Source organism: Poecilia latipinna, unplaced genomic scaffold, assembly GCF_001443285.1.
Source record: "Poecilia latipinna isolate Pla-1442-1.1 unplaced genomic scaffold, P_latipinna-1.0 Scaffold658, whole genome shotgun sequence".
Classification (NCBI taxonomy): domain Eukaryota; kingdom Metazoa; phylum Chordata; class Actinopteri; order Cyprinodontiformes; family Poeciliidae; genus Poecilia; species Poecilia latipinna.
Window position 1 is genome coordinate 154,615 of NW_015113274.1, and position 12,287 is coordinate 166,901.

The 12,287-nt window shown below is 37.2% G+C and overlaps 1 protein-coding gene across 1 annotated transcript in view; it reads right to left on the reverse strand.

The window, feature by feature from the left end:
* The window catches only part of colec12 (collectin sub-family member 12), a 41,071-nt gene that overhangs the window by 7,933 nt on the left and 20,851 nt on the right, over positions 1-12,287 (reverse strand). The window contains exon 3 of the mRNA XM_015043973.1: positions 22-144. Within this exon, the coding sequence (XP_014899459.1) occupies positions 22-144 (123 nt within the window). The remainder of the gene's footprint in view (positions 1-21; positions 145-12,287) is intronic.

Genomic DNA, 12,287 nt, shown 5'->3' on the forward strand with positions numbered 1-12,287 from the left:
TTAACTTCCTTTTTAACTTACCTTTGTACCCGAGGACAGCCACTGCTATAGTGAGCAGGGCGCAGAGCACATAGAGGAGAGAGATGGCTGCCCTTAGTGCCCAATCATTTTTACACTTTGTGCACTCAGTACCCTCCTGAATTCCTGCAAAACATAACAGGGTCTGTGTTACTAATCTGTCTACAGAATGCAGTAAGTCAGCTTAGTCATATTCATGGATAACAATGAGGGCCAGCTGTTACTACATAACTAAAGATGGGAAGCAAAATAAAACTAAACAAGCCAAGAAAAAGTGAATGCACTCAGTGTTTTGTTTTCTTTTCATAACAAAGTTAAATCCAACATTTCAACACAGGGACACCCTGAACCTTTTGTCAGCCAAGACTGAACTGAAAACATTTGGTGGCATGAGGAGACAACACAACTCAATGAAACTGCAAACACTGTCCATGTGCTAACCATACCACAACACTGCATTCCTTACCGCCAGCCGATCTACAGCAAGACGACAGAGAAACTTTTTTATAATTCATCTCGCAGATGTTCACTGAAACATCTTAATAATCCCATGAAACAATGATTCAATGATAAACATTAAGCGGGATGTTTACTTTGGTTCAATAGAACTGACCAAGTTACATCCAGCAAGCACAGCAGGAGAACAGCTGGCTGAGACAGTGATGGGTATTATGGGAATTGAAACCTATTGAAACTTAATCAACTTTAAATGAAGATATGGCAGTTTATGTGTTTCATTAAGGTGGAAAATAAAGTGTTTAAAAAATATTTTAGAATACATATTCAATGTGATTTCTTTGTGTTCCATTAATACATTTGCAAGAACTGCAAAGCTTTTTTCCCCTTTGTCATAATGGGGCATTTACGTTTAGTGCCCCATTATGACATGGGCTCATGGACCCATTGTCTTACATGTAAGCATTTTGAGGTTGACAGGTCAAAACAACATTTGATATACATCTGTAGCAGCATAAAATGTTGAAAATGTGAAGCACTGAATACTTTCCAGATGCACTGTGCCTTAAACTTCAATGTATTTTATTGGGATTTTGCACATTTGACCAACACAAACAGTGAATAACTTTAAAGACAAAGAGAAATCTCAAAAGGTTTTCAATTTTACTACAAAGTATTTGTATTCAGCCCAACTAATCTGGTACAGCTTCAGCTACAGGTCTTACGGTATGTCTCTACAACCTTTGACCATTCAAGAAATGGACATTTTGTCCATTGTTCTTTGCTCCAGTTCAGTTAAATTCTCAATAAGATTTGGGCCATGATTTTAACTTAGCCATACAAGCAAATTAATATCCTTTAATCTAAACAATCTCACTATGGCCCTGGCTGTGTATATAGGCTCACTGTCGAACTGGAATATTAACATCCACTCCAGTCTCAAGTCTTTTGCACTGTGTAAAAGCTTTTCTAAAGAAATGCATCACCATTCTACGTCCACCAACATCCATCATCATGGGGATGGTGTGTTCAGCCGATCTACAGCAAGACAACAGACTACCTGTACAGCGAGGCACTCGACCTAGCAAAAATGTAACTAAGTCATGTAGGGGACACATAACCACATGTGTAAGAAAGTGATCTGGTCAGAGAAGACCAAGACTGCTCTACATTTGAAATGCTACATTATATCCTCAGATAACTTTCTCATTTCACACACAGCAACTTGCTCTGTCTCTTTAAGCCATGATGAAACTGCAACCAAGAGACTCTATCCTTCCCAGAGATGGGTTGGGCAGGACCGCAAGAGCAGCACTGGGGTTTAGCCTCTCAGTTTTGGACCCACACATCTGTCCAAACATCCCTCCTGACCACCTCAAGGGACCCCTTTATGGACCCAAACTTGAATATGTAGGTCTGTATGATTTGTACTAAGAGCAGCATGACGGGGGCGAATGCAGGGAGCTTGATCAGAGAAACCTCCCTCTGTTCCTTACCACATGCAGATGAAAGTACAACACAACACCATGTAAACAGGCGGCTAGACGGCTGCAGGTCATGGGTCAAGAACAAGGGAGGGAATAGTTTTTTTTTTTTTTTGTCTCTCTTGATTAGACTTTGAACCACAGTTGGGGAACTTTTTGTGTTTATCCCAATAGGAGGGTCACTTAATTTCAAATACTACCTACCAATCAAATCAGTTATTCCTCTCATATTTCATTTTCACTTATATAACTATAAATAATAATAGTGTATATTACAACCAAGCATGTTGCTCTAACATTTGTTATACACACCATCAAAATTTAACGCACATTGCGTTATCAAAGTTGGCAGAGACAGGATAAGAAACGGACTGAGACTGACCACGTTCTCCCCTCAGCAACACGTCAAGCAAGATGAAAGCCGATGAAAATTCAGTCTGAGGAGCCTAGTTTTGACTCTTTCCAAAGGTGGAAAGTTTTCCATTCCTGTGCCTGTCCAACTTTTCTGCCTGCATCCAAGGGTTTTTGCTTAAAAAAACAGTTCTGTCTCATATGGTGAACAGACTAAAGATGGTGAGTAAAGGTTTCCAATGAAGGTGCAATGCTTTATTACTCTGGTTTCAGAAAACAACTTCAAGGTTCCTTGGAGGAAATCTTTCTGAAAGCCAAAGACTGTACATATTTGGGGATATTGAGGTTTTTGCCACGTGAAATCGTATAAAATAACAACTTAGAACTAATTGAAATGTCTTATGTTAGGATAAACAAATCCTTCAACACAAAATTTTAACAAAATATTAAGCATATCCTTGAAACACATGCAAAAAAATAAAAACCAAGCAGTTTATGTCCTCTGTGTGCTGTGTTTTCAGATTTTTCCATTCCAGCCACCTGCAAGATTTAATGTGAGTCAGCAAGTTTCTTATGTTTCATAGGTCCTTCTTACTTTCTGCACATAAACTATCACAGTACATAAACACGCTGACACATGCATCCCACAGACTGCATGAGAACACATGACCTGGTGCAGAGCACCGGAGGGCTGAGCCTGTTGAGAGTTAAGAGCCTGGACAGCAGCCAGGACGTCCCAATCAACAGGCTGGACCGGAGCCAAATCATTTCCAACAAGTGAATAAATGCCAGGAAAGCTTAGAAGAATCAAAATGCTAAACTATGACTGCTGTTTCATGCTTGAAAGGAAGACATTGTCTGTATAATCTCAACATTTTACTTAAAGTAAAGAAAAGGATGTACTTGTGCATATGACACAGTATTAACACTCTGCAGTATTATATAGTCATATTCGGTACAAGGAAACAAGCTGTTTCCTTGTACCTTTTTTCCTGTCAAATGCCAATGAAGCTGGCACTTTTTTTTTTCTCAAATTTTTAACATCTACAGTTTGTACAACTGCTTTATGGGTATAAACATGAGGAAACAAAGGAGATTGTGATGTTTTGAAGTTTTTGTGGTGTTTTTGATACACTCCTGTTCATGTATGCTGATGGCATAAAGTTCAGTGTCCTGCACCATTGTGACTGGGTATGATAACTTCCAATGATGTTACCACCTTGCTTGATTTTTTTCATAATAAAGGATCCACTAGAAATCTGGAAATACATTTCTAATGCTCCATATATGTCGTAGTGTATGCTATTTATGAACATTTCTGATGTATAGACACAATCTAAGATTTTTGCAAACCATGAACACTTTCAAGGACTTAGAGGATCGTTTTCACCACAGCTTCACGGTAAAAAGAGAGGAGCAGAGATAGACTGCTCCTCTAAAGTTTCTGTGAAACTAGTAAATTTCACAGAAACTCACTAGTTTCTGTGAAACTATCTGTGAAACTTCGTACTATGACGAAAAAAAAAAAAAAAAAAAAAAAAACCACACCATTTCTAAGTACCTGCCATTAGACTAGCGTGCACGCACCATCTCACTCCAGGCTGGCAGTGGAAATTTCCATAGTAACACAAAGAAAGCTTGTACAGGCTGGAGTCTTTTTCGTGTGAAGAGCCTTTGTGCAGAGTGTTAATACTGTGTCATATTCGGTGAACGGGTGGCTACCACAAAATTCCTTTGACTTCACCACCTTCGACTTGGGGTTGTCAGAAAGCTAAAAATGTTAACAATTAAAATACCAGTAGTAATATAAACTGACCTCAAGTGACACATCACAACAGAGAAAACTTATATTTTTGTCTCAATTGCATGAAGGAAGAGACATATGTCTTTAAAGTAGTTAAGCTGTGTAATGTTAATTCTGCACCTAAAATCTACAATCAGAAATCCCAATAATTTATTCACACATTGTGGTTAAAGATACAAATTTGCAGATACAAAAAGGCTTGGTTTAATACAAAAATCTTAATAAAAAAGCTACAATTTCAAGTTATCTGCAGTGGAAATTTGAGACAGAAATATAAGGAAAAGGATAACTGCATCATGTAGAGAAAAAGTGCCATTGGATGGTGACCAGAGCCAGGCTGTTAGCCATAGGTTGCAACATTCATGCACACAGGGCTCTTTTTAGTGTTAAGAGTCTATCGCTACTGTGTATTTAATGGCTCAGCGGGGATCAAGAATGTCTGCCAGCTGGCTAGTTGTCTGTTCAATACTGTGCTTCAACAAGCACAAGTGTCCTTGTGCTTGTTGCTGATCTGCAAATTGGTGTGCGTGTGAATTTGGCTTGCAGTGTGACAGTGTTTTAGTCGGTTGTTAAGACAAAGCAAGGCGTATTCAAATTCAGACCACTTAGCATTTAAAAGCGCAACAACATGCAATTACCTCTGTAGCCATTCAAGGCGGCTGTGGGACAATTTTCATCCTAATTTTTGTTCCTTAACCTGTATCCATTTTGTACCCAGAAACAAATCATTTTTTTCTGACTTGTACTCCACCACAGTGCAGCAGTTTTTAGACTTTTAAAAGATTATTGATTAAATAAGGAAATAAATTATCAAAAAGAAAGTCAAACCTCTGAAATAATGGAATTAAATTTAAATTTGATACATTTAAATGGGATCAATTTATTGGTAAATAATTTACTCAAGTTTTTAAATTACATTTCTGTTGATGCACAAATTATAAGATATGACCCCTGATCATCATAATCCTGCTGGTAGATGTAGTTTACCGAACATACATACCAATATTTACTTTAGATGATAGCAAAGGTTTTTATTGATTGGCTATCAAAACAGGAAAAACACTAAACAAGGTATGTAAAAACCTAACATAATGTCAATATTAAATGTCCTGTGCAAGCAGCTTTGTCTCTCAACCAGAGATTGAGAATATTATGAAGAATGAAATACACTGGAGGTTTGTAGTGTGGGTCTAACATGAGGTTTCCTTGCCACTAGCCAATAATAGTGATATATTTGGTCTCGGTACAATTCACCAAGACTTTGAACATCCACACTGCTCTGTGTTCAAATGTATTTTCTGCATAATTCCCACTGACTAACCCTTATCTAAGCGGAGCTTTTTAGTAGTGTCACTACCTAAATTGGTGACTTAGATGTATAACACATGCAGATTGACTTCAACCTTCAGCTGCCTCTGTTCTCTCAAACAGAGGGAAATGTCCAGAAGGTGTTCAAAGGTTGTGACTTTTCACATAGGATCTCTGTATAGCAGAGACTTTCCACCATGTTTGCACCCCCAACCCTTCCCTATGTTTAGTCTTTGTTGCAAGAAGCTATTGTTTTTAAAAATCCTTACCCAACGGAGAGACTTTCAAAAATTCTGTGTGGACTGGATCATGTGTGGGCTCTATATCCAAGATTATATCCAAAAATTATAAAATAATAATTTCCAAAAACAAAAATGAAAAAAAGTAGTTTGTTTTAAAAGAATGTGTCTGTTTATCCTGACTCTGTACATTAAGCTTATAAATTGAGCGAGAAATATTAATGACTGATATAAACTTTTTACTCTTATGTTTTCTATTTGTTTGGATTGAATACTTAGGCTGCTTAGGTAATACTAACAGTCTCATTTTCAGGAATTTTAATGTAATTGTCGTCATTTCTCTCTTTTGGTTTTAATTAGGTAACAGGTGGTGCCTTTCATTCATTTGTTGCAATCATGTTAAACCCACGGCGACGCTTATAAAATACACTGAGGTTTCGGTGTCCTCCTCTGGCTTTTACAGCTAGCATTCTCCAGGAGGAATGTTAACTGGAAAGCATGAGGGAAGCTACCACTGCAACAAATTACTACAACATTAGGTTGTCTAAATTTGCTGAGTCAGTCATAGCATGTCCGGGCTTTCTGTTTGTTTTTTTGGGGGGTTTTTTCTATTCAGTCTTCACTAACATGTTTATGATTCTTTAAAATGAGACCCAGACCTCTCAAAACATCTGGGTCTGGTTACAGCCGAGCCAAAAGAAAGGACGCATGAAAACATTTGATACATCATTCCTTCATAGTAAGCATGACGAGAATGAAGGGGTTGAGTCTTGAGTTTGCAATTTTCAGTGTTTTTATAAGAACCACATTCACAGCTCTACTCAATCCCCTCTTACAATGATAATAAAAAGCAGTGGGGCAGGCTTACATAGGAATGTTAAAGTTATTAAAAAACATTGACACATATTGTGTCCCATGATGTGAAAGCTGAGATTGTTTAAAAAAGTGAAAAAAATGTATACGTATATATGTTAAATATAATTTAATCAAATTCAAATTGATTTAACTTGTTAGTAAAGAAAAATACTACTTTAGTTTGATTTAACCCTAATTTGATAAAGATGGTGATTAGTATTAATATTATTTAATCTGTCAATTAAAACTTACAACAACAAAAAAATAGAATTAATATAATTTAGGTCCAAAATTCTAATTTCTACTGAAGCTTTGTGGAGAGAAGAACAAAAGCAGAAGATAGTTCTATATTTTAATGTCTGAATGTTGAAATGCAATAACTCCTGGCCGTCATACGAGGCTGCGGTATTTAAAAGCACAGACATTCTAACTGGCCAAAAAGTAGGTCTTAAAACTGAGATTTAAAATCCAAAGAACATGGAGTGGATTAGATGGCATTTTCTCATCACATCTGTGTGTGGTTACATTCAGACGGGCTATGACAAATGGGCCATGTGCCGTAATCCTCAGGGGCAGATTTTTGAGAACATACACGGGCTTCTTCAACTAAGTTGCACCACTGTTGGGGAAATTTTATGATGTTGGGTTGGATATCAAATGACTCTCTTTTTCAGTCAGTAGCTGCTCCTAAATCACATTCTCTTCTCTCCTCCCTTCGGTCGTGAAGTGCAAGATGAGATATTACAGTTTGGGTCACATCTGCTGGTTAATACCAGCTCAGTGATGCAATTTAGCTTGTCACTTTAACTCACTGAAATAAAGTGAAATTATGGCAGACAGATTTCCTTTATTTTGCTCAGAATTCATATTTACCACAGAAGTAAAATACGTTTGCTCACCAACCCTGAATTATGCCATATATGGTCTCACATTTTGACACATCGCAACTACAAATTTCAATTTATTTTACTGAGAATGAACATGTAGATTGTCCTAAAGCAGAAGGAAAGTGGTATGTAGTAAAATGTAGCTTGTTCATGTGCAGCCACTCCGTTACCAATGCTATGCCCAAAAAGTGGCAATATGAAGAAAATGACACAATTCTACACATTCAGCTTAATTGTACATCAATGAAGCTCCTTCTGCTGTCTTGATATCTTACCCACAACTTTCTTCAAGAATGTTCTGCCTCTTAAAGCATCCTACCTGATTCAAGTAGCAAAGCTATTCCTTTTATCAGATGTTTTTCCCCAGGCACTAAAAACAGCAGCTATCAAGCCACTGCTAAAAAAATAACAATCTGGACAAGTCACTACTGCAAAATTACAGACCAATCTCCAACCTTTAGTTCATCAGCAGAATGATTGGAAAAGCTGTTTCAATGGTTAATTAGCTTCTTAACAATGACCAACCACTTAAATGTCTTTTAATCTGCTTTCTGTGCTCGCCACAGAACTGAGACTGCTCTCGTCAAAGTGTTCAGTGACATTTACATTTATGTAGACTGTGGAAAAACCACAGTGCTGGAACTGCTGCACCTCAGCGAATTAATTCAACGGTGTTGACCATGAAATATTACTGAAAAGACTGGAGAGCTGGATTGGACTCTTTGGTCAACCTTGACTGGATCAAGAATAGGAAGTTCTTTGCGTCATTGGGTAACTTTTCACCTGAGTCGACAAAGACTGTATGCGGGGAGACCCAAGGTTTCATCTTGGTGGCCTTCTAGTTTAATATCAGCATGCTCCTGCTGGCTAAGATTATAATAAGTAACGGTAAATTACCATAACTATGCAGATGCTACACAATTGTACAAGTTTACATTAGCCATTTTCTTCCTGTTTTTTCCATTTTATAATTATGTGCTAATTCATGTCTGTCTACTTCATAAAATCCCGATAAGATATATGTGTAAGTTTATAGATTAAAAATACTTCTGAAGGGCTTTGTTTTGTAATCATGATAATGATTAAGATAGTCCTGTCTCTGAACCACATGTACTGTTTTTTTTTTGTTTTTTTTTACTGACCACAACCTGAACATTAATATATTGTAATCTATAACAATGACGTTCAGTGAGTAGGTTATATAGTCCAAACAGATTACCTAAAATATAGTTGCAGCCAAAACACAATGCAAGAAAACATTTCTTTTATTGCCAATCTTCATGCACTAATTAATTAATCAATTAACCGGTTGTCCTCTTCAGAACCAGCACACTTCTCTTTAAAATGCAAACAATTTGCAATAAAAACCCTTCTCTTTAGAAAAGACATTTTTACAAGCATGCATTTAGGAAAACATGGAAGCCATAACTCAACTTTATTGGACTTAGAAAAGAAAACAAAACCTTTTCACCATTCCTACTCATGTTCAAACGACGGTATGTTGGAATGAGTTTATTTCATTAGAACCTCAGTGAAGCAAAGCAAACTGACCGTTCATATTTGGGTGTCATTCAACATCTGTTAAAATGTATTACATTTAAAATTAGTTGAAGTTTTTATCAATAAATGATTAGATAAGTGTGTTTGTGTGATGGCAACCTCAGGAAAATTAAAAACTGTGGTTCACTACACACAAAACTATGTGAACTTTTTTCTGTTATACAGTCTTGATGTGAAATCCTATGAAATCCAAACAGGACCTCTTAGCCAACACACTGAAAAAGTCAAACTCAGTACTTTCATTTCTTTGGAATCATTTTATTATATAAAAAAATAAATGTAAAAGCTTTGAGTCAGGAAATTTGGCAGATTATTTTCCGTTGCCTTATGTAAGCAGTTCACTTTTAAAAGTCCCTTATGGATTCTTTGTCAGCAGATTAGTCATGATTTCATCAACACACAGCAATTAATGATAGTGAAAAAGTGTTTAGACGTTTGACATTTACAGAGTCAAAACAGATGTTTGCTTTAGCTGACAACATTCTTTTGAGTAGAGGTATAGAAATAATCACGCTTTAACTTTAGCAAGCAGCTGAAGTAAGACCTTAACATGGGCTAACGTGGCAGAAAATGTGCTGTCAAAAATATTAAAATAATAATGACGATCATCTTTGAAAAAGAAAATCTGAGCTCTGTGGCTTCTGGGCACAGGAACTCAGAGTAATAGGAAACCCTGAGCAGAAATGGTAAGAAAAAGTGTGAAAAAAAAAGAAAAAAAAAAAGAAAATCCAAGAGCAGACAACCAGCATCAAGCAACAAACCGTAACTACTAATATTAAAGCATCACTATGATTCATCTACGGAAAAACTGAGATTCCACATTTTACACACAAAAGCACTAATTAGGAATGAGTAAATTACTCATTCAAAGCACACAGCTACAGAGCAGACTGACTTTGTGGATTCCACTATATTGTTTTAATTGGACGGTGGTAATGTGGAGAACAGTGGGAGGAAACTGGAGTACCCAGAGAAGCATGTAAACATGTAACCTCTATGCAGGAAGATCCCAGGTAGAGAATCGAACCCAGAACCTTTTTGCTGCAAGCCAACAATTCTACCAGCTGTGCAACTGTGCATAAATTGATTTCAACCAAACTCTGTTAATTCAAGAAGACAAAGAAGAAGAGTGCCTTTCAAAAACTAAAATGAAAACGCGTGTTATGAGTTAAGACTAGAAAAAAATGGTTGAGAAGAATACATTGGTTAAAAAGAAGTGTAAAACAATCATAGCAGTACCAAAAGAATAATATAATCAGGCAATCTAATGCATTTTATAATACACCCCCCTTCCCTAGATAATTAAATAAAAAAAATAAATATGAACTGATTGTTCCTCAGGCTCCAAACATGAACATTGTAAAATAAATTTCTTATCCTTTCATAACAAAGCAATGTTACAGTGGCTATTTAAACTTCTTTATACACAGTCTAAAGATTTAATGCTCTCATTATTCTCATAACAACACTACATCCAAGAAAAGCTAACTGAACTGTGTAAAAGGTAATTAAGAGCTATGACTTTGTGTTCCAGATGTTCGTTGTTTGAAATTTTTCATCAAGTTCCTATAAAACTTTGCCTATTATAGTGAGCAGTCCTAATCTGTCTCTGGTGTCTGTTTAGCTCACTGACAGAGTTAAACGGCACGCATACGGATCCAGTAAAGAAGAAACTTCAATAAAGGTTGTACTTCCTAAACCCAAAGTGTTGCTTTGTTCTACACACCATATTATTTCTTTTCTAGGAATGTAATTCCTTTGTTACCAGAATGCAGCAGTTTGCATAAAGATGAGCACTGTGTAAGTGTGAATAATTATTAAAACAAGTTATTAAATTGTAACCAAGCGGGGGAAAACAAACAAAAAAACATTACAGTATATATAATGAATCCCAGGGTGAACTCTCACAGATATCTATCTGTGTCCCTGGCAGAAATTTTAAATATCAGAGCCTCACTAATTTTACCCTCCCCACCACAACATGAGCATAAATAAACCGAGACATGTTTTGTTACTTCGATTCAGAAGACTTCATTATACTCTCATGTAAGTCCAAAACCACTGTGTCTGTGAGCCGAAGTTGAAGAACACTGGAGTTAAATCTTAGCATCCATCTGTGCAGATGGGATTTTTTGTGGTTGTGGCTGCTGGCTGTGCAGCCCACCATGGAAGCAATTCCAAAACTGAATCAGCAACAACCTTAGCTCAGCCCGATGTGCAGCACCCCGTCCCCTTCTGCAACCCTCCTGTTTATAAGCTTTATCGGCCAGCTGAGCCAGTAAAACCACAAAGCGTGGACCAAACCAGCTGTCCAGCCAAGAATGGCTTTACTTTGTGGGAAAAGACGCTGAGCACAGGGACGATAGTATCTGAATTCCTGTTTTACCGTGGTCCATATCACAACCAGAGAAATTATGCAATGCACTAGTAAAATAAGTTTTTAGAAATTGATACCACATGCAAAGTCTCTAAGGTACAAAATAGTGAAGCAACAAGTCACCAGGTCATTGCCCTGCCTTCAGACATCTCATTGTTTGTCCTACATAAATCTTTAATATGGTGCTGACATCCAAATAGGAGGGCAGCAAAACCTCACACACTTGATCTCAGAGTTCTACCACTTCTGAAGGAGACAGAAACAGGCACAAACCAGATAATTAAGATCAACACCAAATCAGGAGGGATCTAGAGAGTAAAGAGTTTTTATGCAAACTTCAAAGTTCCGGAAAGATCTTAGTGGTTCCCAGCAAGCTGGGAACCACCCAGCTGAATAGTCCGTTGTAAATTGGGCCTGCGTTTCTACCATACACATTGTATTGCTTGCAAAGCAATACAATGTGTATTTGCTTTGCAAGCAGCAATAAAGGACACATGAATAATTTTCACTATCAGCTTGAACTGCGTCATCCAACCTTTGGCCAGTCTTCCTTAAATGTTCCTTAGATGTTCCTTTAATTTTCCTTTGAGACTCTTTGGTTAGCAATATATTTTCTTTGTTCAGCCTCCAAGGCACTGGCCACTGTTACAGTGGCATTCTCATTAGTTCCACAGATTGCATAAAGATTTCACTTAGATACAGACCATGTTATCAGGATTTTCACTCACCAGCAACTTTTTTAAATACTTGGTATGTGGTTAGACCCCCCCGCTCCATCAGAGCTGCCCCAACTGTTTATAATATAGATTCAACAAGGTGTGGGAAACATTTTAGTTCATATTGTCATGACAGCTTCCTGCAATTCCACTACATCCAAAAGATATCATATTAGATTCAAGTCTGATGACGTTGTAATGCAGGGGTCCCCAAACTACGGCCCGCGGGCCG